At 35.5% G+C, this 27,455-nt stretch overlaps 1 protein-coding gene across 12 annotated transcripts in view; it reads right to left on the reverse strand.

Moving 5' to 3' along the window:
• SGK3 (serum/glucocorticoid regulated kinase family member 3) overlaps nt 1-27,455 on the reverse strand; it is a 116,128-nt gene that overhangs the window by 4,550 nt on the left and 84,123 nt on the right. For 9 of the 12 annotated variants that reach the window (XR_009053664.1, XM_057734253.1, XM_057734262.1 and 6 more), the window contains 11 exons: nt 27,343-27,430; nt 22,698-22,747; nt 20,282-20,339; nt 16,170-16,253; nt 15,929-16,060; nt 12,036-12,148; nt 11,905-11,941; nt 11,237-11,323; nt 8,876-8,971; nt 6,651-6,806; nt 3,622-3,711 (listed from right to left, as the gene is read on the reverse strand). Coding sequence is in view for 11 of the 12 variants with exons in the window: in XM_057734253.1 (XP_057590236.1) it covers nt 3,622-3,711; nt 6,651-6,806; nt 8,876-8,971; nt 11,237-11,323; nt 11,905-11,941; nt 12,036-12,148; nt 15,929-16,060; nt 16,170-16,253; nt 20,282-20,339; nt 22,698-22,747; nt 27,343-27,430 (991 nt within the window). In the remaining variant the exon portion in view is untranslated. The remainder of the gene's footprint in view (nt 1-3,621; nt 3,712-6,650; nt 6,807-8,875; nt 8,972-11,236; nt 11,324-11,904; nt 11,942-12,035; nt 12,149-15,928; nt 16,061-16,169; nt 16,254-20,281; nt 20,340-22,697; nt 22,748-27,342; nt 27,431-27,455) is intronic. The other 3 variants (XM_057734258.1, XM_057734259.1, XM_057734264.1) reach the window with 3 other exon arrangements.

Genomic DNA, 27,455 nt, shown 5'->3' on the forward strand with positions numbered 1-27,455 from the left:
TAAAGCCCCTTTATGAATTTGCCTATTTATTCCCAGCAAGTTTAGATGTGTTTCTACTCCATCGTGTCTTTGAAACATTTCCTGCTTTTCCTTTCTGGACTCTCATTATCCAGGTCCTTCTTACAGTTAAGGTTCTAGTTGTTGGGTGAGGGGTAGAGACAGAGGGTGAGGAAGGCTAGCATGATAGGGTCCTCGCCTACATTAATTTGAATCTTGAGTCTGGCAACTGACTCACTTTCTCTCTACCCATCACCACCTCTACATTTAGAAAAAGGGCTCAGGGAAGATTTCAGGAGAACATTTTGCATCTGCACTTCCATAAAATGCCTGCCCATCCAGTTTCTCAATTCTGGGGAGGTTGAAGACTTTTGATGAAGAAATGAAGGCAGGCTGTAAGTAAAATTATGAAAGGCGACTCTTGTGCTACAGAGGTCATTCATTCAGCATTCGGCTGTGACACCCTTAGCCCTAGAGACCTAAAGGGAGTGGAATCTGGGAAATGAAGCATAGTGCCTACTTAGGCTTGAAGGCAGTCCTTAATCTTCGTTCACGAATCTGACACAAGCTAATGGACTCTCCCCTTCCAATGTATTTACAGATAAAAACTGGGATTCAGATTCAGGTGATTCACTCTTAAAGCCTATCCCTGAAGCTCTAGGTTATCTCTATTCTAAGAGGAAGGGAATCCTTAAAATGTTCATGTCATCAAGTCTAACAGAGGTAAACAGCTTCAGAGCACATATATAAGCCAAGGACACAGTTAGCCTGATAGGTCTACAAACAGGAGAGCAAAGACCAGGGAAATTCAGGATGCTAGATCCTTCCATATGAGAAATTCCCCAACAGAGCAGAAAAAATGTGAGAAATTACATTCAGGAATATATAAAAAAGCCATCAAATTCTCAATTATAACTGTAAAAGCATGGGCACTGGAACAAGACCAAGAATTGAATTTTGGGTGTGAAATCTGCTCGCTGTAATTCTTTATATAAACTACCCTATCTCTGTGAGTTTGTTTTCTCTTCCATAAAATAAGAATACTGCCATCTACCTGTTAAAGTTACTGTGAAGATTTGATGTGTTAACACATAAAATTCCCAAAATATGACACAGAGAAGGTGCTCAATAAATGACGACAAATGTTCCTTCACTTGACTTTGTAAACATTTTGTGAATGCCCTGATGGCTCATGGCTAGTACTGAGAGGGAGAAAACTGCATGGCTATGTTAAGAGTAAGAGAGGACTCTGTCTTCAAAGCACCCGAGCTCAAATGCTAGTTCTGCAATTTTAACTTTAAACGTTTGGCAAGTTATTTAATCTCTTCTGTGCCTAAGGTAACTCATCTGTATTATGTGGAAAATAACAGTACTATTTCATGGGACTGTCGTCAGGCTTAAGTAAAAGGACACAAGTATTGAGGACAGCATAGGAGCTAATTTTTTGATTTTTGTTTATCTGTTAGATGAGAAATGACAACACATTAGGGTTTTTATCTTGCAACCCTTAAATGTCAATGAGTTTGAACGTCTTTTCAAATATTTAAAAAACCATCTGTATTTATTTTTCTGTAATTGCATATTTTGTGTCTTTTGTCCATGTTTCTATTGGTCGTTCATCTTTCTTCTCAATGACGTAAAAGAATGCTTTATGTGTTAAGGAATTTTTCCCAGTTTCGTATTTGCAGTGTTCTTGTTTTTTTTTTTAAATAAATTTACTTATTTATTTATTTTATTGGCTGTGTTGGGTCTTTTTTGCTGTGCGCAGGCTTTCTTTAGTTGTGGTGAGTGGGGGCTACTCTTCGTTGTGGGGCACAGGCTCCTCATTGCTGTGGCTTCTCTTGTTTCGGAGCACAGGCTCTAGGCACGTGGGCTTCAGTAGTTGCAGCACATGGGCTCAACAGTTGTGGCTCACGGGCTCTAAAGCTCAGGCTCAATAATTGTGGCGCACGGGCTCAGTTGCTCTGTGGCATGTGGGATCTTCCTGGAGCAGGGATCGAACCCATGTCCCCTACACTGGCAGGCAGATTCTTAACCACTGCACCACCTAGGAAGCTCTGCAGTGCTTTTTTCATACAGACATTTCTAAATTTTATGTGGTCAAATTTATCATTTTTTTCCTCTTACAGCTTCTCAGTTGCAGGTCTTGCTTTATAAAGTTTAATTAATTAGTTATAGAACAGCAGGGATCCAAACCTGGTGTTATCTGATTCCTCTGAAGTCAACACTGCTTCCATTTCCAGTGTTGCTGAGAAGGAGTCCCTAATGCTTTAATGGGCCTGGTGACACATTCATTTGGAGGATAACTAAACTCAGTAAAACTTTCAATATAAAGAGAAAAATAAAATAATTCTTAAAAGTCCTATGTTCCTACTGCAAATTCCGGAAATTAGGACAGAAATTCTCCCCAATGGAGTCACTTCTGAAACAGTCACTTCTGGATGAACTACATGAAATAAATCAATCTACAAATATTGTTACACGTATAGCATACAATATCACATCTATTAATACCAGCTATACGCAATGTACCGAAACTAACCTTGAACAAAATCTGAGTACACTAAACAATACTCTCCTGAAGTGATTTTCTTATCCTGCTCTAATTTTCTAAAAAAGTGTTTTATGAGCTTCACAGCAACACCAAAAAATTTTAAAAGAAAAACAAATTCAGCTATGATTCTGCAATCTCAAATCAATCCTGATTTATATTCTCTTCCTCACCTTATCTGTTACTTTTACTGCTATAATCCTATGTCACAAAAATAATTATCATGTTTTCATTTAACATTATAAGGATTCTCCAAGCATCTACTCATTTTATATTTATTATTATTATCATTTACTTAACAAGAAAAGGCAACAGAGCATAAGAAAGCATAGAAAGAATAATGCTCTTAGAATCAGCACAGATTTGAATCCCAGCTCTGCTCTTTTTAACCAGCTACGTGATATCTCTGAGTTTTCAATTCCTCAGGTATAAAACATATATAATAAGAGTAGTAATAGCAGTAACTTGATAGCTTGTTTGAGGCATAAATTACACGTTGCAATGCATAAAAAGTATATATGCCCACATATAGGAAGCTATCTTTAGTCACATCATTACTGGCCTTCTGATGATTTATTAATAATCTCCCTATCATTATATATTTATTTCCAAACACTTCAACATTGTTAATCCTTTAAGTAAAATGTTTCCATCAGAAGATTTAACAAGTAAAACATTATTTGACTTTTCTAATATCAATGTAGAAAAAAACTGTGCATTAGTGCTACTTAAAACGTTTGCTGGTTTATAGGTATGAAAATGATACCTCGTAGTTACTTTAATTTGCATTTTTTTTAACGTGTAGGGCTCATCCCTTTCTTACACATGCTCTGAAGAAGCACTTCACAATTCTGTGCTGGAAGATATTTTTATCAATCTAACGTAACTATAATCTTATGGGTCATTTTGAAGTTATCAGTTGTACTAGACATCCTGAGTGACATGTTTCATAAATATTTAGTTAATGATTCAATTTGATTCAGATTAGATTTTGAGATCTATTGCTACAATTACGATGAGCTATAGTTCTACATTTCACTATTTTAGAAAGAAAGATTTGGCCGTAAACATACCACATTAGGATTAAATGGTGGTGGAATCTTCTTTTGTACAAGATCAGTCCAGCTGAGTGATTCAAAAAAAGGATGATTCTGAATTTCAAGCTAGAATAGTAAAGAAACAGATTTTTTACTAATGCTGAAGAATTTTATGAAGCCGAATCATTTCCACTTTGTCCCTCAAAAGTTCTTTACAGGTACATGTGTATGTTATTCAATGTGGCCAAACGGTGTTGTGGAAAGACTTCTAGAGCAGATATGGGAGAGTTAACCAGAGTGATCGACTTAAGTTACACCCCCTTCACAGTCATCATTTCCTCACAGGTAGAGTGGGGTTAACATTTCTGCCCTAGATATTTCATAGGTTGTTTCAAGAATCAGTGGAAAATATGGAAATAAAAGTGGTATGAAAAAAATAAAGCACTACATAGGTACAAAGAATTATTATTATTACTGAATGGAGAGGTAAAGACATTAAATGAGTTTTACACAGTGGGGCAGGAGAAAAATCAAGGTGACAAGCTCTACCACCAACAATGATTCCACTCTGGGTTGCTACTGCCCAAGTCGGCACACTAGTGATTCCAGCTTTTTTTCCTACAAGGAGCCATGAGAGTGTATAAAAAGTAGGATCCAATCTAGTTTGATGGGTTTAAAAAGACTTCTCAGAGAAAGTGCTATCTGACCCGAGTTCTGGAAGATAAGTAAGAAGTAGCCAGACAATAAAAGATTGAGGGGAGAACATTCTAGGAAGAATACGAAGGGCCTGAGGTGGCAAAGAGGTCAGTTTGCTCAAGAAAATGAGGGCCCAAGATGGCTGTGGTATAGCAGGGGACTAGGATTGTCGCGCAAAGCAGAGCTCAACAGGTAAACGGGCCCATGACACGGGGTTTATGTTAGGAATTCTGGGTTTTATTCTAGGGTCATGGGATGCCATCAAGGAGTTTTAGGAAGGGGAATGTCACAAATGTAGGGGTTTTGTTTGTTTTTTAAGATGACTCTGATTAATGCGTTAATGGACTGGGGAGTCATGATCAGATAAAGAAAAAACAGCTACTACTGTCGCCAAACAGAAGATGACAATGCTAGGAAAAGAGTGGCAGCAGCGGGAGTAGAGAGAGGTGTCTGGATACGGGGAAAGATCTAGGCGGCAAATACACTAGGGTCTGGCTGTTTGCTGAATATGTAAGAAAGGGAGAGAGGAGCAGAGAATAACTCTCAGATTTCTGACCCAAGAAGCACAGGAGGGAGATGGCAGGGGTTCAATTTTGAACATGCTGAACTCTCCAGAATCCATGTGGTGGTTTTGAACAGGCAGGTATTCTCTGAGTTAGAGCTCACTAGAGAGGTCTGGACTGAATATATAAATGTGAGATGAAGACTCAACCAAAGCCATAGGGCCAACTGAGACTGTCCAGGAAGAGAGCACAGCAGAAGAAAATGGGGGCCTGGGGCCAATCACAAGGAACTGCAACACTTAAAAGTAAGGGTGAGGAAGAGGAGCTTACAGAAGAGATTCTGAAGGAGACCCAGAAATACAGAGGAAGGTACGAGATGAGTGTGTGCTCTTGCAGAAGCCTAGGAGAGGGCTGGAAGTTTAAATGCTGCTGAGAACGCAAGCTGAGGAACAGAAGTACTCAACAATCCTAGCAGCAACTGTGGGGTAGACTGAGAAACGAGAAGAGACTGGGAAAGGGAGAATGCACATAGAAACTTTCTACAAGTTTGGCTATGAGGGGAGAAAGGAGGACCCAGTATTGGAGGACCCAGGACAAAAGAAAACAGTTATCTGTGCAGAAAAAAGCATGCACAGGGTTCCCTGCAAGTGTCGGGATCCAGCGAAGGCAGAAGCTGACATTTTCCACTATACTAGGAAGAAGAAAATGATCGGGGCAGGTGCACGTTGGTCTGCAAATCTGATAGCAGGAAGCTGAGTGAGTTCTGCTCTGCTGATTCTATTTTCCCTATAAAATATCAATAGAAGGCAAGAGCATCTGCTAAAAGTGAAGAATAGGAATCTGGAAATTTGGGGAGAAGGTCTAAAATAGTTAACACAGAGAGTAGGAGCGTAAGCTGGAGAAGCACCAAGGAGACTAATGACTAAACTTCACAGCACTTCCAATATTCCCAGTTGTGCAACTTTCGTCAGCACTGTTCAGCAGGCCAGGGATGACAGTTGGATTCACCCAGGGTTGCAATTTCTGCCAGTGAATTCAACAAAAGGACCAAGGGCCAAGGAGGTATGAAGCAACAGCAAAGCTGCCCTGAAACAATGGACTTTGGAGTCCAAGCTGGAGAGAAAACTGGACAGAGCTACCTGCTGCACTGGGGAGTACAGGAGGGGAAAAGCAGCAGCAGACGAGTTTAACATTCACAGCTCGAGCTCAAGACTGATAAACAGCCCCCAAGAACTGCTGAGAAATTTTAGTGATTTTAAAAGTTCATGTTCCTCAGTAGTTCATGAATTCACTAACGTAACACTGGTAACTGCACTAACAATTAAATTACCCTGATTTGAAGGAAGAAAAAAAAGAAAGCAAACCTGCAGATTCCATAATTATTTCAAGGAGGTGTCACATTTAAATTCTCAGGAAAAAAAAGTGATTTAATGATAGTTCAAGCAAAAGGTATTACCTCATGCAGTACGAAGGCACTTAAATTCTTATTAAACAAAATGATCTAAAAGTTTAGGCAATCAAAAAACGCAAGCCACGCATTTTTTTTAGAAAGAACTGGGAGTGGGAGGGAAAATTCCAATAAATGAAAAATCAAATAATAGGGTATGAAAGCTGGATATGGGGGATAAAAAGGACAGGATCAAAATATTATGAAGATCAAATGAAAAAAATGCATGTGCACGAGCTTTAAATATTTTACAGTTCGATCTAAACCCTGGTGAAAATTGTTGGGACAAGCAGGCTTCTTTTTCATGGTGCTATTCTGTAAGAGCTGTATTCATCCTATTAAGTACCACATACAATAAGGATTTATCTTCAAATTATAAATAAGCTTAATAAAGAGGACACTGGGAAAGATGTACATACGAAGTCTTCTTTGGCACCGAGTCGATTTTGCCTGTCTTTCTCTAGGAGTTCTTCCAGAATGGACCAGGCTGTGAGGCTGACTCCTGGCCTCAAATTTAGGGGCTTATGGAGAATATTGTCATACATTTCAGCAACATCTCGGCAATAAAAAGGAGGCTGCAGGGAAAAAAAAGAAAGTTAGTACTAACTGAATTATGCAAAAATGGGGTTAAAATAGTTAGATTTGGCCTTGATGTACAAAGAGCAGTCTGGCTGCACAATGGCAGAAAAGCACAGGCCTCTTTGGGTGTGTGAACATCTACAGTGTGGCCTTTCATGTGAAGAGATTTTAAAACTCAGTGCACTATAGAGCTTAATACATGTTCACTGAATGAATTAGGGTCAGTCTGTTCAATAACACCTGCAGAGAGGTGTAAATAAAAGTTGTAATAGGATCTGCTTTAAAGAAAACTGCTACTAACCTCATCATTAGGCATAATGACAGAATTACTAGAAATAAAGATTCAACACAGATCAAACAAATAACTTCTTGAGATTTGGGAATAAACTAATTAAAAAAGATTTCTAGTAGAGATGGAGACCTTATGTGTGGTAATGACAGTGTCCTACAGAATTCAAATTCTACTGTCACAGCTTAAAGACCTGAGGTACAGCTTCAACACGAGAATTAGCCAGTTAATTTTTGAGTTAGAAGTTTGAAGTAAAAATAGTTTTTAAAGTTAAGGGAGTTATAGGCTTGTCATTTTTTTCTTTTGTATAGGAAAGAAAAACTTTTTTTAAAATCTAACTTTATTTTTAAATTGTAAATATAAGTCTCATTAATGAAGTATGTGCTTCAAAAGTTCCCTTTTGAATCAATTACATTTTATATGCAATGATAATATTTTATACTTTCAAAGCCCTCTAAAGAAATTCAAAGGATTTAGAAATATTAGGTTGACAAATACTGAACACTTAAAGTAAGGTATAAAGTGGTTATCAGGTCTTCTAAGCCACCAGCATAACCAGAAAGCTAGATCTTTCGACAATCAGATCGTGGTCAAGGGCAAAGAAGAGACAGCATTGGATGTCATAGGAATCTATCATCCAAAGTAAGCAACATGAGATAAAAGCTCTCAACATACCTCCGGGACTGAATTTTCACTGAGATCTCCCCCCATTTTCAGGGGAAACACACACACACACACACACACAGAGACACACACACACGCACACACACACGACAAAACAAAAAAGCCCAGCCCAGCTCAGGTCTCGGCAGACGGGCGAATTTAGGTGGGAGGATTTGGCTGAGTGGGGGCAGCAGCACAGGTGATGAGTGCATGGTTCCCAGCGTGACGCTGCTGGCCACTCACGGGACCACAGAGGGAACCTCGAAACTATTCTGAATGTTTTAAAAAGCATAAAAAACCCATATATTATTCCTACAAGGATATGTAAGCTAACTAAAATGTCTAAATTGTTTGCTTTTGGTTGGAATATTAACTCAATGTAGTAAAACAACTTGACTCATTAATTAAAAGCTCTGGATGACTATATGTCTAATTAATAAAAACTGGGGAAACTCATTACATAACAAAAATCACTTTTTTCCAATGAAATATTTAAGATATGATATTTACGGTAAAGGGAATAAAGGGTTCCCAGTGATAAAAAAAGGAGAACACCAGTATACTAATTAAATTCTATAAAAACAAAATACAAGGGACTTCCTTGGTGGTCCAGTGGTTAAGACTCCATGCTTCCAGGCAGGGGGCATGGGTTCAATCTCTGGAACTAAGATCCCACATGCTGTGTGTGGCCCGGCCAAAAAAAATCCCAAAAAACAAAAAATAAAATACGAGGCAAAAACTGAAAGGTATTATTATCTTCTGATAAATAAAATCTTTTTCTTTCCATTTTTTTGAAATTAGGCAGAATGACTGGAGTAAACTGAATGAAAGTGGGTAATTTTAATGTTACAACTAGGTGTCTATTTCTAAAAAATGCTAGTGGGATGAGAATATCTGAAGTAGTGATAAGTACGACAGAGAAATAATTATAAAAAATTAGTAACAAAATGAAAAGTTTTTCTTTTTGTGCATATGCCTAATGTGGTTTTGGATTCACTTAACCTAAGGTTACAACCATTCTGTAAGTGTTCTCTAAGTGTCCACAGGATTATTCAAAGAAAGGGAGAAAACTGAAATCAGTTACAATATACTGGACAGAGCAGAAATACATACCAATCCATACAGCATTTCATACAGAACAGCACCAAGGCACCACCAGTCTACAGTGTTGTCGTAGGGCTGTTTTCTGATTACTTCAGGTGCTAGGTACTGTACAAAAGATTAAATATTAGAGCAACTCAACAACAATCCAAGACAAAATCTAGGAATAACTGAGAAAGTGAATAAATTTTAGGTGTTATATCACACTAAATTAAACATGTTATCTAGATTTTTAGTTGGTTGGGTATTGTCATTCTATTTCAGTGGTCCCTGGGCAGTGCTACTCCTCAGAATCAATTGGGATAATTTTCAAAATACACAAATTCAAGCACTTCCCCCCAGAAACTGTGATGTAGTTAAAACTAATAGAAGAGGACAATAAATGTAGAAACTGTAATACTAAATAGGTAAGGTAGGTATTTTTTTGGGGGGGGGAGGGGGAAGGAGTCTTGCACAAAATTAATTTTAGAAATTCCTCTAGTCATTATTCATAATTGTTTCTCTTGAAGAAAGAATTTTTAGTGTGGCAATTACAATTCATTTTTTTCTTTCCAGTGAAAGAAAAAATAAATTGCATTCTTATTTAAGAATTACAATAGCAATTCTTTAACATATTATTTAGAAAAGTTGTTTAAGTTATTAGATGGCTATTTACATCTCAAATTGTAAAAAACTTGAACATCATGATTTCACAATATAAGATGGTGAATTTGAACTTTAGATTCCAAAATATATATTTCCTCTTTCCACATGAAACATATATAAGGAAATACATTCTTAAGCTTTTTTATGTGATCCAAAGAAGTGGCAACATAAATAAAAAGGGTTAATAATTTCTGATCACATTTAGATTTAGATGACCAAAAAAACTTCTATTTCCCTTTTGAAAATTACAGGACTTAAAGATTTTGTTAACTATTAAAAGAATATACATCCACAAAAAACGTTTCTTCATACATAAACCAAAATAGAATTATTACAAATATATACAAGAGCTAGGGTTAGATTAGAGGAAAAAAAGGAAGAAAAAACGCATTTCAAAATAAGTATCTGTACTTATAGATAATTTTAATTAAGTTTCTCATCTTGATTAGAAATCTGATGTGAGCTATTTTATCACACATTTGCAACATGATATTTGCAATTACTCCATAATAATGATAAAATACTACCTGGCACCTATGATCACAAAAAATATATTAAAATTAGGACACTTTAAACTAAACATGTGTTTATGTGTGAAGTTAGAATAACAAGGCTTTAAAATAAATTTTAAGGATTATTATTACTGTCTCAAATAGAAAGATACATTTTCTGCTAGTTAACATGATTAGAGAATAGGATGTTCTGGTTAATAAATTCTGATTTGTAGTTTTTTCACCCACCCACTGCTTTATTTTCTTCCGTTAAACAATTTTATCATGAAATATTTTAACCATACAAAAATTATAAAAATATAATAGAAACCAATAGAGCTGCCACCCAAATATAGGCAATGTTAATATTTTGCCATATTTGCTTTAGCTTATTTCTTTTAAAAAACAGCTTTATTAAGATATTCACATACCATGTAATTCACCCATTTAAAGTGTACAATTCAATGGCTGTTAATACATTCACGGAGCTGTTTTCACATTACCACAATTAGATTTTTGGACATTTTCATCACTGATTCATTTTTTTTTTTTAAGGATTAGAAACGTAATCAAATGCTTGAAGAAGTCTAGGTAAGCTTTTAATATTCAAAACAGGTAAGCAGGGCTTCCTAGGTGGCGCAGTGGTTGAGACTCCACCTGCCAATGCAGGGGACACGGGTTTGATCCCTGCTCCAGGAAGATCCCACATGCTGCGGAGCAAGTAAGCCCATGTGCCACAACTACTGAGCCTGCACTTTAGAGCCCGTGAGCCACAACAATTGAGCCCAAGTGCTGCAACCACTGACGCCCACGCGCCTAGAGTCCGTGCTCCGCAACAAGAGAAGCCACGGCAATGAGGAGCCCGTGCACCACAATGAAGAGTAGCCCCCCCTCACTGCAACTAAAAAGAAAGCCCATGCACAGGAAAAAAGAAAAAAAAAAAAAAAGACCCAACACAGCCAATAAAATAAATAAATAAATTTATTTTTTAAAAAAGTAAGCATAATTTATCTCTGTTGGGTTATCTGTGGTATCTCAAAATCACAGTTAAAAAAATATCAACTATCAATAAACTTTAAATGTTCAGAAAGAATAATTATCAGACATTTCTAGCTGGCTGGAAGCTGAAAATATTTTACTCTACTTTTCTCATTTCAAATTTTACATATACAATTTGTGATTCATTTTTGCATTCTATACATGAGTACAGGACTGACAAATGAGACATATTTCTTACCTCTGGTGTCCCACAAAATGTTGTTGTGGTGTCAGAAATAGCAATTCCTTCTTTACAAAGCCCAAAATCTGTTAAGACAACATGTCCCTGACAAATACAGGGGCAGTAAGATAAAACAATGCATGGACACAAATCGACACTTTTGAAAACCATTTGATTTTGAAATAATCATAGATTAAAAGGAAATTACAAAAACAATACAGGGTTGCATGTCCCCTTCCCCCGGCTTCCCCCATTGCTGACATCTTATATATCTGTAGTACAGTGCCAAAATCGGGAAACTGACATTGGTACAACACTGTTAACTAGACTGCCACCTTTATTCAGTTTTCACTATTTTACATGCACGCACTTGTGTGTGTGTATGTGTAGCTTTATGCAATAGAGACGTATATATTTGTGTAACTACCACCACAATCAGAGAACATCCATTATCCCAAAGGAACAAAGGAACTTTCTCGTGCTACCCCTTTATCTTTGAAATCCCCCATTTCCTTGGTCCCTGTCCCCTTGCAACTACTAATCTGTTCTCCATGTCTACAGTTTTGACATTTCAAGAATGTTATATAATGGAATCATGCAGTGTGGAACCTTTGAGGTTGACTCTTTTCCACTAAGCATAACAACAAAAACTGTGAACTAGTAGCTTTTTAAAAGACGATACTTACTACCGAATCCAAAAGAATATTTTCTGGTTTCAAGTCTCTATCAAATTAAAAGGAAAGAAAAGCAAAACTGAACATGAACTGAAATAAAATAATAAAAAGACATTTTTAGAAGTGAAATTTTAAAAAGTTACCTGTACACTATTTTTATGGAGTGCAAGTAACCCAATGCACTGGCAATTTCAGCAGCATAAAACCTAGCTCTGTGTTCAGGAAAGGAACGTTCTCTTTGTAAGTGAAAAAACAGCTGTAAAATTGAAAAAAAAAAAGAATATTAAGATCATTCACACATAAAGCAAAACAAATATATTCTAAAAATACAAAAACAGGATTTATTTTTGTTACTTTGAACGTGAGATAAAAATGTACCAAAGCACAGAACCATGACTCTCCCCTCCACTTAGCAATCATTCTCTTGTCAACCACAAATCTTTCCCTATCTGTGCTAACTTACTGCTCATCTCCCAATTACCCCTCAACCTTCAGTATGGCGGTATCCTCACCACTCCAGGCAAACCCCCTGGAAAAGATTATTAATGGAAACCAATGATTTTGGTATTGCCATGTAATTATCTTATTGGACTTTTTTTTTTTTTAAACTGTTTTTTCACTTGGAAATAAACCAAACACTATTTGGAAACTGGAAACTAGCGGCTGGGAGATGAAATATATCCCACAGATATAGTAATTTGTTTGAGCCAAATACTGGCTTTAGAAAAATCTAAAATAATTGGTAACATTTAAAAACTGGGAAATTTTTTTTTTTTTTGGTAAAAATTCATAGTTTTGATTTCTTCTGGAAGGAAAAAAAAGGGTGGGGGGAGCTCTGCACCATTAAGCCTAAATTCAGTGCAGTAGCAACTGGCTGGAGGTCAGTGGCAGCTGGACTCTCCAGTTCACTTCTTACACTTCCTAATTCTTAATGTATTTCTTACGACCCGTCCTCTAATCATCAGGTTACCTGCCTAGGCAAAGTTTTGCTCTAGGTCATTACTCTAAGTCTTTAGGCTTCAAAAACAATGATCTCTCATAGGGCTTTCTTCTACCTTGGAGAGTTCCATCTCCGCTCCTTTCTGGGCCCTTATGCTGCAGGGACTGACAAGGTGTGTGTCCTCAATTTCTCCACTGTTTTTCTTTCTCTGGATACCCTCCCAGGCAACTTAATCCATTCCAATGATTTTAACCACCACCTCTATGTTGATGTCTCTCACAAGGACAAGCCCTCTGCTTGGAGCTCCTGCTGAAAAAGAGACCTGCTGCCTGCTGCTTTTTCTTGAATATTTAGCAAGCTAACAAATTCAATTTGTCTAACCCAGAGCCCCTGGTCTTCTCTTACAGACTTACTGCTACTGCTGTATTATCTTATTTGTTGATATTACTTTGTACCCAGCCCTCTAAGCCATGGGAGGCAGCAAGATAAAGTGGAAACAGGTTTTAAAAGCTGATCAGCCTTGGATTCAAATCCTAGTTCTTCTCTTTTTGTGTGTAATTAATTTAACTTCTCTGATTTTCAAAGATTGTCCCCCAATTTTTTCTTAACCTTTTCTGAAAGGTGATGGTGAAGACCAGTTATAAGAGAAACTGACAGAGCAGATAAATGGGGGCTGACCTGGGATTCACCTCCACTGCTCCTTTACCCTTAGTTCCTACAGCCAACCAATGAATTTATTCTTGTCTTTATCTCTTTTTTATTTATGGAATACCCCTCCTTTTAACCATTACCACTGCTTTTATTAGCTGCAGATTACTCTATTGTAATATTTTATTTACTTATCTCCTGATCACATCTGTCTAATACACTACTACTAATAAAAACTACCCCAAATGAAAATCTGATCATTCACTAATAACTGCTAACAACCACTGCTGACTATATCAAAGGCACTATGTTTATATGTTTGCATTATTCAATCCACCCACCTATTTTGAGGTAAGAATTGATGAGGAAGCTGAGGCTCAGAAAGGCTCAGATAAATAGAATATATCTACCTCATGCCTAGCATCATAAAACTTATTTGATTATACTCTACTGGCTCCCAAACAGATCTGAAGTAGTATACAAAAATAAATATCACGTCAAGGTTAAAATGCAAGTATGAACACTGGGGGGCAAATAACAGTAATAACAGGAAACACATAAAGAAATCACCTTCCTCCTGCCTGTGTCTTTTCTCATCTTTATTACTCTTCTATCTATTGCCCCATTCAACTCCTCCTCCTTAATATTCTATTTTATTTCATTCTCTTTTTTAACCCGTATCGCAGTCAACTCTGTCTTTTAGAAAACAAGCCTATTTCTTTCTACCTTTGCCATCCAGTTTATGAGCAGTCACTGTGTAACAAGGACTCAGAAGCAAAGTGCTAAAACAGCATTACCAAACCACAGATAAGTAGGAAATGTGCAGCTAGCATCCCATCTGCAGTTAGATGCCTTGCACAACATTTCAAAGACATAGGTGGTACTTAAGAATGAGCTTTGCAGTTGGGATGTCCAGGTTAAATCCAGGGCCTGACAAGTACTAGAACACTGTGACACTGAACAAGTTACTTAACCTCTCTGAGTCTTAATTTTCTTACCTATAAAATGAGTATAAGAGTGTTTACCTCAAACAGTTGTAATGATTAACTGAAATAACACATGTAAAATAATTACAAAGTGCAAGGCCCTCAATAAATTCTCATTACATGTTAGCACTCACCACATACAAATAAAACAACACCTTCAAGGTGAGAACAATGTGGGGTTGTCCAGATCCATGAATCAGGGTGCATGGGGGGTTCACAATCCTGCTTCTACACTGAGGAGTCTTAAGGCATATTTGTAAATACATGTAGGGGGTCGAATAATGATTCTTTCTATAACCATCCCCAAAATGCTCTAGGTATGTCTTATCTTTCAGGTTTGCAGAATAGAAGTTGGTCTTCTGTGTAGTTCCTTTATTCTACAGATAAGTGTGCTATAGTAAGGGTGAAATACACTTTCCTTCTCTCTGCTCTGGGATCAAGGGATGGAAGATCCTTTTGTAAAGATATGATAACATCTATAGGTTAAAATAATTTTTAGAGACATTTACAGGTCAGAGATCAAACAAAAATGTATGAGGATTGAGAAGCAGAGGAATGGGGGGTCAGCTGCCTGGATTCTGGAATCAGACTGAGCTCAATTCCCGGCTCCATACTTACTACCCCATATGGCTTGATCAAGTTACTTAGCTTCTCTGTACCTCAGTTTCTTTGTCTTACACAACACAGCTGTTGTGAAGATAAAATAATATGTGCAAAAAGCCAGAGTGCTGGGCACATAAGGAAGTACTTAATACAAGTTAGCTATTACTAGAATTATTATCCTAACAGCAGCATTTCCCAAAATGTATTTCAATATCCCTCTGATTCAAGTTTTGGGGAATATTATTAACAGATTTGATTCAAACAAAAAAGCGGACTGTGTGGTAAAAAAAAAAATTTTTTTTTTAATAAATCCTGGCTTTGTTTAAGGCATAATTTCTCCAAGTCTTAAACATGCTGAAACATACTGTAAATCACCAAGGGGCTATAACATGAAACATTTTCCAAACTGGCTTCACCACAGAACCCTTTATTACAGGATCATCTCATCTGATTAATAGTTTGCACATTTTGGAAAATGACAGGCTAGAGCAATATTTATATGCAACTATTGAAACAGTAATTATAACAAATTACAAATCAAGTTTCATTCTAACGTTTCAGTATATATTCTTGCTATACAGCTCACTGACAAAACTACCCACGAAGTCAGTAGCTTCATACCAAGGTTCTATTATGAAACTTCCACCTATACCATAAACTGCTAATGAAAAGAGCTTTACGTCTCAATTCTCCACATCTTGCATTATGCTGATTAGTGATTAGCCTGTGCTTTAAATATTGTTGCTGCTCAGCAAACAGCTGTTTATGCTGGGCTTTGCTTCCAAAACTGGTAAGAAAAACTTTGACTCTAATTTTTCCTAAACATTATCAATACTAGAAAACTAATTATAAAACTCACCTCCCCTCCATTAACAAAATCCAGAACAAAATAAAGCTTTTCAGTTGTTTGGAAAGAATAATGTAATCCAACCAAAAATGGATGCTTCACATTTTTCAAGAGCACATTACGTTCAGCCATAATGTGTTTTTGCTGTTTAAAAAAAAAAAAAAGTTAAAAAATCAACTTGTATTATACACCAGAAAACAATTCTGTTAACTGAGAAAATGGGTTTAGGAGAAACAAAACTTTTTAATTTTACCTCTTTCCTGTTGAGAACTATCTTTTTCTGTAACACTTTGACAGCATAAAATTTTCCATCCAGTTTCCGTTTTGCAAGAAGAACCTGTTATAATTAAAGACTGTGCTTACTATTAGACATTTCAGTGTTTTGACAGGAACAATTCACTTATCAATAAGTCAATACTTAAATTTTATAATAATAAAGTCCACAATGGACCTAGAAAATGCAATGTTTTTATTTTGAAAGTTGAAAATTACTGAATTTATTTCTACAATTCCACTTTTCCTTAGATATTTTAATAAAACCAAAAAAATGTTGATGATTTAAATGGCCAGGCATCATTTCTTTGTCACTTAATGTGCTAATGTTTGAGGTTTTTACTAAATTTAAATGTCAAAATCTATACTGCTTGAGAACTTTTTGTGTGGGTGTGTGTGTGTGTCTGTGTTGGCCCTGAGTCCTGAAGGGTGTCTTTAAAAAATACTGAGGCTATACATTTTCATGGCTACATAAAAAAAAGGAGAAGAAATGGTTTCTAGGTGATCAAAATGCATTTTCATTTTAACACTTGGGTTTCTCTTATAGGTTTCAAATTTAGAAGCACTCAGAGGAAAAAAGCACCGTGTATAGCTGAGATTCTGTAATGGGCTGGGGTGCATGCAGACACTTCCTGCATTTGAAGGAACTTAGAAGATCCTGCCCTAGAAAAAAGGCAGACATACTCAAAGTTTTACAAATAAATTTTAAGGGATTCAAGATGCCCTACAAGCTGTGTAACTATTAGATGATATATTCTAATACTTGAGATGATGTGCCATTAGTGACCATGCTGGGCCTTACTTTAGTACATCTGTAGTCTTCCTTGATAAAATCTGTAACAGGTAACCGTGAGAAAAAGATCAGACTAATTCCAAAAGAGAGACATCTTACAATATACCTAACCAGTGTTTCTCAAAACCATCAAGGCCCTCAAAAACAGAGAAGTCTGAGAAACTGTCACAGCCAAGAGGAGCCTAAGGAGACATGACAACTAAATGTAATGTGGTGTCCTGGCTGGGAAGAAAAAAGGACATTAGGTAAAAACCAAGGAAATCTGAATTAACGGCGGGCTTTAGTTCATAATGATGGATCAATATTGGCTCACTGATTGGAACAAATGTACCATACCAACGTAAGATGTTACTAAACAGAGCAAATTGATGGTTTGGAAATTCTCTGAACTCTTTACTCAATTTTTTTTTCTTGGTAAATCTAAAACTGTTATAAAAAACAGTCTATCAATTAAAATGTTTGTTACTCATAAAGATGGTGTCAAAACATCTTCAGGGAGAAAATGTCCTGAATTTAACTGCTGGCATTGTTCTCATTTCTCAGGCTTTCGTTCTCTATGATATTTGACTCCACTCGATGTTCCTCCTTTCTTACACTTTTTCTTTTTTCGACAGCTCCCACTGCCCTGACCTTCCCTTCTCTACTTGATTGGTTCATCTTCAAGTACACTCTAAGAAAAATAATTCAAAAAATGTGACCATTAGGAGGTACCTTGAAGGGTAGACATTTTTTCAGTAGATTGGTAAATCTGGAGAATAGACAGATGGTTAAGAAACAGATGGGCAAATGGAAAGTGGAACCAAGATCGCCCTTTGCAGAAAAGCTTAAAATAAATGAGATTTCCATTATTTATTTTAGTTTATCGTGTATATTTTTCAACTTTTCAAATACATTGTGAATCTGCATTTCTGCTTACTCTTCCTTCTTTTGTGTATTCCACTTTTCTTTGTTTTATTGTACTTTGTTGGTTGCTAACCATTTTGCAAGATTTAAAATTTTTATTAAACATAACATGTATATAGAAAAACTCATAACATTACAGCTCAATAAGTTATTACAAAATGGACACACTATGTAACCACTACCAGGTCAAAAAAACCAAACACTGTCAGTAGCCTGAAGGCTCCCATTTGCCCTATTCCAGAAGCTATTCATCCCTGTCCTTCCTCAAAGGTAACCACTATTTCCACTTGCAATAACACAGGTAAGTTTTGCCTGTTTTTGAATTTTATGTAATTAGAATCACATAGACATCGTTGTCTCTGCCTTACTTCTTTCACTCTTTATTATGTAATATGCATTCATGTTGTAGCATGCAGTACAGTTTTCATATTTTCATTACTGTGCAGAGTACCGCATTCCACTAGACATACCACGATTTACCCACTCTCTCACTGACATTCAGATTATGAACAATGATGCCTATGAATATTCTGACACATGCTTTTCCTAGTGCATATGTGTATGCATTACTGGTGGCTGCATAACCTGGAGCAGAACCAAGGGGTCACAGGTAATGCATATATTCAGCTTCAATATTTAACACCAGTTTTCACAGCATAACAAATGAAACAGGAATAAACTGAATTAAAGATGTGTAAAATTTCTATACAGAACACTATAAAACATTATGAGAAAAGTTAAAGATGAATTAAAATTAACAAATGGACATACCATGGTCATGGACTGGAAGACTCAATATTGTTAAGATGACAATTCTCCCCAAATTGATCTACAGATTCAATGCAATCCCAATCAAAATCCAACAGAATCTTGTGGAACTTGACATGCTAATTCTAAAACTTAAGACTGATACGCAAAGGGCTAAGACCAGTCTATTGAAGAGGAACAAGGAGGGAAGACTTGTACTGTTGGATATTAAGCTACAGTTTCAAGACAACGTGGTATTGGTGCAAGGACAGACAAATAGATTAATGGGACAAAATGTAAAATCTAGAAACAGGAATGTAAAACAAAATCTAGAAACAGATCCACACATACAGACACTGGATATATGATGAAAGTTACCGTGCAGAGCAGTAGTGAAAGAACAGTCCTTTCAATAAACTGTGTGGCATCAGCTGAACATCCACAGGGAAAAAATGAACTGTGACCCTACACCTCACATTATAAGCAAGAACCAATTCCTAGTAGACTCTAGATCTAAACACGAAGTTTCCAAAAGATAATGCTTTTTGTTTTTAACGACAGACTCTAACATTCCAACAGACTGTGAGCGTTTTGAGAGCAAGATCCATTTCTGCCTTCTATTGCTTATATAAGCACAATGACCAGCATGTAGCAGGTGGCAAACATGTATCTGCTGAATTAATGAACACATATGGGTTTAATTTTATGGTCACAGTTTCTGGTCTCTAGGGAACTCAGAAAACAAACTAGATCTAGATACGGAAAGCTATGAATATAGCACACTATAATTAAACACATACATATTTATTTTTACTACAAATTGAAATATAATGCAAAAAAGAACTCAAATATATTTGGTGATTCTGACAACTCCATCTATGATGCTTCTGGCCTTAGGGATTCTTCTCGCTTGGTATGGCCGCACAAGCTACGTGATTCATCTGATATTCACCATATGAAGAGACGGGGTCCTCAAATCTCCCTTTCCTTCTCCAACTGCTATTTACGCAGCTGCTCACTGTTGTCTTTCTGGCCTCAACTTAAATAGCACCTCTTCAAAGAAGCCATCCTTGACCATTTCACCTAAATAGGGATTTTTCCCCCCACTGCCTATTTTCCTCTGTCTCTTCATTCTAGTCTTTATTTCCTTCACAGCTTCATTACTACGTGTAATTATTTACTTGACTGCATACTTTTTTTTTTTGGCCACGATGCACAGCATGCGGGATCTTACTTCCCCAACCAGAAATCGAACCCGTGCCCCCTGCACTGGAAGCACAGAGTCTTAAGCACTGGACTGCCAGGGAAGTCCGACTGACTGCATACTTTTTAATTGATTATTTCCCCCACTAGGCTGTAAGCATCACAAAGGTACTAACCATGTCATTTTTGTTCAATACTATCTAACAAGGGCCCAGAACTGTGCTTGGCACATAGGTGCTCAACAAAATACTTGTTGAACAAATACATTTTAGGTTAGAATTTGAGTAGGTGCTTAATATCCTGAACTATTCTGTCCATACTTTGAAGGTAGAGAAAGCATCTTAATTCCATATCCTGTATACCAACAAGCCCTGTGGTCTTGCATATATAAAGCATGCATTCCCTAAGTACTTATTTACTGAATGAAAAAATAAAAACACTCTTACCTTGCCAAAGCTGCCTTTTCCAATAACTTTTAAGAAATCAAAGTCTGTTGGTTTAGCACTGAAATAAATGAACAATGACAAGAATTAGCCTCCTAGGAATTGGAAAGATGTTAAACTTTTCAACATTTTTTAGCATCTCACTCTTGGGTACACTTCAGCATGATAACTTCAGCTTTCACAGTGGCAGTATCTCATCTTTAATATAAAAGAGGAAATAATGAATAGTAATGATATCTATGTTCTGATTAGATATGACATTTTATAATTTTATTTAAGCCTTGTTAAATCTGGCTTAGGAAGGACTTCAACAATAGTCTCTAGGAGAAAAAGATATTTCTTTTCATCTATCTATCTATCTATCTATCTATCTATCTATCTATCTATCTATCTATCTATCATCATCATCTCTCTATCGTTTTGAACTCAGTGTAGCAAACCACTTTTATTAACCTCTCCAATGTTGTTAATGAGGAAACTGAGTAACTATATAAATTAGTGATACATTCCAAAGACCTAGTAGTCTGGTAATTATTCTGAAAAGGAAGTTACTAGCTGCAATACCTAGTAAAGTCACTAAGAAAATTTTCAGATGGAGAAAAAAATCATCACAGTGTTTTGCATACAATATCACTCTTATGTTAAAGATAAAAGAACTCTCTACTTATTCTCCTAGATGGTAATGTAGAAAAGCCAGGAGTTAAGAAAGTAGAAGGTTATTTATTTTAACCTCAGGTAAAAACAGCACTGGCTGTATATAGGCAAAAGCACATGGCTGCAGAAAGATGAACTTAAGCAGCCAGAAGAGCTGTTTTCTTTAATATAGTATGAATTCCTAACTTAGGGAGAGTGAAATGACTCCATTTAGATTTTAAATGTCCTTCAATTCATTATCAAAAGAAACAGCCAATTCAAACATGAGAGTAACACTAGGTCTGGGTTAAATAATAACAGGTCAAGATTAGGGAGATAAAATACTTAACTAAGCTTAGATGTTTTTCTTCTTCAAGAATCTGCTCTTTGGACTATTTTGTTCTTTAATGTAATGCTGAAATACTGAAATAATTTTTTTGAACAAATATAATAGTGAAAAAACATGCAAATCCTTCAAACATAGTAAACACGCCAACCCAAGGCCAAACCCAATGTCACACTGTTAACTGCTGCTGATGAATCCTAACTGAAAGCAAATTTCCATTTTGTGCTGCCTGATAAACTCAATGCAATGATGACAGAAAAGATGTTTAACACCAAAATTCCTCTTCCAGTTAGCATCCCATTTCTTTGCTGTCCTTTGCAGCAAACCCCTCAAGTAAGTTGTCTAAACTCACTGTCTATACTTTCTGTCCCCTCCTCTATTTCTCTACTGAACCCTTTTCTGTCAGTCTTGTACCCACTGTGCCACTGAAACTGCTCACAGAAGTCACCAATGACTTATCGAATCCAGTGGTCCACTCTCAGTCTTCATCAGCAACATCAAAAAGTTATTTACTCCCTTTCTTCACCTGCTTTTGTGACACCACTTTCCTGGTTTTCCTCCTACCTTGCTAATTATTCTTTCTTTAGTCTCCTTTACCATTTCTCCTATCTGTCTATACTCATTCTCTAAGTGGACCAAAAGGGTAAGGCAAGCACAGTGTCCTGGGATAAAAGGTAGAATACTTGAGAATTAATCCAGTAAGACTGTAAGGATAATTACAAGCTAGGAGAGCCACACCACACTCCTCTTTCAACCCACAGCACTTATCACTCATCTGTCAGGGCACTCCTCAAACTGAGCCAAGAAGTGGCCTTGAACTCCTTTGTATTCCAGTGAATTGCTGGAGTTGAGACTTAAGATGAAGTCTACATTGGCCACTCGTGGTGTTCCTCAAAGTGTTTCCCCTGTGCTCAAGTAACTACGGGACTATGGGAGAGACTGGATAAAGTAAGTTTAATAGCTTTTCATATGCTAATTTCCATCAAGACTCCCCTGGAACAAGCTGGCTAACAACTAGGGTTGTAGTTGTAACACTGAGCACCAGGAGAATATCAATTAGGCCTGCATGGATGCTTCTGCTAGAGTACTTCCCAAGTACCTCCCAGGACTTACAGTCCCTTGGGAAATATGGTCTACTGATCTTACACACACACACACACACACACACACACACACACACACACACACACACGGAAAGTGACAATGGCAAAACAGCAGAACCTAATCAACAATCTGTGGATTAAAAACTCCTCAGAGCTCTACTAAAACAAGGAGAAGCTAGGCAGTAAATAGGGCAAGCGTATGACAGTACTATATTCACTGTAACTATGCTTCTATTTCACAGGCTTCCAGTTAAACTGGTATAATTATGTACATCTGCATAATTGCAAAAAACCTTCCTCAGATCCAGTTAGATAGTTTGAAGCAAATTAAACCTACTGAGGATTTCCAGATGGTCCCAGGTTGATGTTCTGTGAGGTAGAGTGTAGCTGTTGGGATGGAAAAAAAAAAAAATTTAACATTCTTACTGGAGCTTCAAAGATTATCGGTCAATGGATATTCTTGAAATAAAATACACATAACCATACTACAGATATTTGCCATGGTAAAGAAACCTAAAGCCCTAATGCTTAATAAATGCATAGACTTTTGGAAAGATATACAATCAATATAAACATAATCATTTTAATGATAAATTTCAAGAGCAGCTGTAAGGAAAAAGGTAAGGCAGAAATCAAAGTTGGCAAATGAATGAAGTAAACTGGGGAAAGCTCCTTGGAAGAGCTGGGCATTGAAACCACAATTGAAGAGGAATCACTTTTTACATTAAAAAAAAATCTGTTAAAAATAGCTTTTGTTTTTAAATTTTCAAATACTTTAATAAGCTATTATTAAAGATAGGAAATGAACCCCCCCCCAAAAAATAATAAATAAATAAATAAAATTTAAAAAAAAAGATAGGAAATGAAAGTATGATGATGATTAAGACTGCAAATGCTGGGTTAAAGTTTTAATTTGAGGGGAAGTAAACTTATTTCTAAAGCAAATACATAAAACCAAGAGTGCTTTTCTTCCTAATTTCACCATTGTGATAGTATCAAATTTTTAGATAGGCTTTTCTCTTTAGAACAATTAACAAAGTAAATTTAATCCCTGTTATTAACTTGGAAGCAAATCTTTACTCACCTAGCATACCATAAAGCAATTTAATTAATTAAAATTTTAGCTCACTAACAATTAGCTAGAAATTTAACTCAAAAATCCCAAAAAATTAGTGATCCTTTTACAGTGAGCACTTTTCACAAAAGCCAAGTGTAAGTGAATTCTGCTTCACATAAATTCACTATGAAATTCTTTATACATTCAGAGAATTAAAATCAGAGATGCCTCAAATATGCATACTTTTACTATAGCCCTATATAATTATACTTCATATAAGCTATAGTTATGAAATAAGCTTTCAAAAATATCTCTTTAAGTTAATCAGAATCAACAAATTTTATCTAAGCAATTTCTTATTAGAGACATATGTCATAAATAGTCCCCCTTAAATTCATTTGTAACTTAGACACTCTCCAGAATACAAGTTATTTTTTAAAACAAAGGGCAAAAGATGTAAAGTATATTTCTTAGGAAGTAACAGCAGTGGCACCAACTTTTCAGTAACAAATAAAATGGATTTCTTACTGATAACTTTACATGAAAAATCTTCATGTAATAAACTTTCAATCCCCAGAAGAAAGAAATAAAAGGAACCATAACAGTCTAGCTCAAGACAAAAAATATATATAAACACTCCGGTTCATTAGATGAGATCTGTCGTGTTGTAGCATAATTTTAGTAACCTGCACCATCCCCGGTTTTTCTGAGATATCATATAATTGACATACAGCACTGCATAAGTTTAAGAGATATAGCATAATGATTTGACTTACATATATCATGATTATGTTTAAATATTATAGTATTCCATACAATCTGATAACATAATCAAACTAAGTTGTAATTTCAATATACTTATTTTAATGAATGTGCAGAGAACTGGATCATTTTTCTATTCAATGAACTTTTCTATAAGTAAGATGAAGAAAGTGAATTAAGTACGTGTGGATTAACAAAGATAACTGGTCCCCTGAATTACATTAATACATAATAAGATTTTATTATTTGGCAATGGTTTTTCTAATGGAGCATATTTCTGAAATAATAATGAAAATTTCTGGGTAAATAATTAGATAACTTTTTACTCTACCTATTATTTTTAAAGATTACATCTAATCACTAAACTCAAGTTGAGGTATATTTCCTAACAGAATGAAAAATCATCAAGAGAATAAGTTTCTTGACTTCCTAGTCTGTTTTTTCCTCCCTAAATAAGGAGGTCCAGACGCCTTCCCAGATATTTTCCAGCTATTACATTCATTTAATTATCCACTGAGACATCCTTAATAAATAGTTACAATTGGGGGAGAGGGGAGGAGGTGAAAGAATTGGATGAAATCAGTCAAAAGGTACAAACTTCCAATTATAAGATACATAAGTATGAGGGATGTAATGTACAACACGATAAATGCAATTAACACTGTGTATGTTATATATGAAAGTTGTTAAAAGAATAAATCCTGAGTTCTCATCACAAGGAAAAATATTTTTTTATATTTCTTTAATTTTGTATCTGTATGAGATGGTATCAACAGATAGTCACTAAACTTATTGTGATGATTATTACATGATGCATGTAAGTCAGATCATTATGCTGTACACCTTAAACTTATACCAGTGATGTATGTCAATTAGACCTTATTAAAACTGGAAGAAAAAAATAAATAAAAATAAAACATGCATTTCCTGGGAATTTTAATTTAAAAAATAATAAAAATAAATAAGTTACAACTGTAAAATGAAGTATGGCTTTTTTAAAAAAAAGCTTCTTTTTATCGGAATTTTAAAATGGCAAAAGATCCTAGTCTGAGTTCCAGATTTTATCGATGAAACAAGAAACAAAATTTAGATCTAAAGTCAATGGTGGCAGAACAGGAGCCAGAACCCAGGAATTTCTCTTAGTCTGGTTCTTTCTTCAAAAAGCATTCACCTACAGCAAGGCAAGACATTTTTTACATGATCTAAACCTGCATACTCTCAACGTGGTTAACAAACAAAGCATGGAAAATCATGGTTACATAAATTTTACTCTAAAATATTTTTTCAATAGTATTAAGACGTTCTTAAAAATCCGTAACCTTACCAACAGATGATTTTACAAATATCTATAGTACTGTCATATAGTCTTTGCATAACTTCTAAAAACTGTGATCACGTGTAAATCTGCATAAAAAGTTTTATACCCTGATTTCATTTAAAGATATGTCAAAACTTAAGATATTATCATCTTTAGACATATTTTTAAAATGTTACAACATATAGAGACAACCACTATTTGACTGATGACTATTCAAACTGATTCTAACTTTTCATTATAAATCATACTAAAATATAACATCTTTGTTTTTTTCTGTGCAGAGGGTTATTTCATTTGCATCAACTCCTAAGTGACATGATTTACTTTCATGTTTGATACATGTTGCCAAATTGCTTTCCAAAAGAGTTGCATAAAAGTTTAATACCAGTAACATCCAAGGATGCTCATTTTACCTTACCCTCATTAGTCCTGGCGTATTTCATTCACATTACATTTTTGTTAACTTGGCAGATAAAAAAAACCTCTCATTTAAAACTTTTGTTTGCTACTGGCATCAAGGTTGAACCTTTTCCTATATGTTTGTTTACTAAGAGTATTTCTTCATGTCCCTTTTTTCCTTTCATCTACTAGGGTCTTAAATATCATTCTTTTCAAAAATCCATTTGTATGAGCTTCTTTTACATAGACATTATTACCTTCTTATTCTTTATTTGTTACATATTTTCTCAGCTTCTTTTCTGACCGGCTGCACAGATATGAAATTAAACTATCCTTTTACATTGTCCTAGGAGCAACCATGTCACAGAGATAAGAGTAAATCTGTTCTCTTAACTGACAGCCCTCTTAGAACATCAGAGGAAGAAAATTACTACTTTCTAGTAGTCACGTCTATTTTTCAAATGAAGATTTTAGCTGTGGTACAGTAATATTTCAACTCGTGATATTATCTTTCAAATTACAAAAACAGAACCCTGACAAAATTAAAAGACATTATAAAAGACAAAAGTGTATAACATCTCTGATTTTCACGTATATAACAACGGTATTAATCAATTTTAAATTACAAAGGTATTATATTTATATAATACTTGTAATTATACTTTTAATTGCTACATAATAATTCTGAATTAAGTTCTTATAACTTACCTTTCTAACATAACTTTCTAAAGTAAATGTTGAAAACATCTTCATAAGAAGGCACAAGCTTACTAAGATACTTATCACAATTAATTAAACATACAAGAATATCCTATTCTTTATTCAGTATATGTATTGATTGTGTATATATGACTATAACTACAGAATAAAAGTGAGCTGATGCCAACCAGCACATGTGTATTGACTGCTCTACAAATCAAAACCTGAAAATGCACAGGAAGAGGTATGTAATATTTCTAGTTGAAAAGGCCTTCCCTACTGGCCGAAATTCAAAGCAGTAGTTTCAATGGTGATGATGAAGATATATACGATGATCAAAAAGATGTAAAGCAAAGAGACCAGAACACAAAACTTTATATGTTGTATATTTAAAATTAGGTAATTAAAAATTCCCACATATTAGAGAAGATCAGAAAGAAAATCACTAAAATGTTCAAAATTACTAGGTCTGGTTGCTGATAATATGGGTAACACTTCTAACTTATTTTCAAATCTTTCTTTACTTAACATGTATTACTTTTTATTTTAAAAAGTACTCATTTTATCAATTTCATAAGAAATAGTGATCAGTAAGAGGTATATGCATTTCTTTTTATGTATTCTACAGAGTAGAAAATCTACGATGGATGAAATTACTGTAAGTAAATGTGGTCCTAAAGTCGCCAATAATTTCATCTTTGGGGAATGGTATTTTTTCCTGTTAAAGAATACAGTTCCTCTTACTACCTTCTGAGTACTTCTGTCTTCCTCATCTTCAGATGGATCTGACTGATGCTTTGGACTGTCCATTTGAAGGAATGCTCTGACATCTGGACTAAAAACAAAAATTAACTTTATTA

The sequence above is a fragment of the Hippopotamus amphibius genome, chromosome 5 (genome assembly GCF_030028045.1).
Source record: "Hippopotamus amphibius kiboko isolate mHipAmp2 chromosome 5, mHipAmp2.hap2, whole genome shotgun sequence".
Classification (NCBI taxonomy): domain Eukaryota; kingdom Metazoa; phylum Chordata; class Mammalia; order Artiodactyla; family Hippopotamidae; genus Hippopotamus; species Hippopotamus amphibius.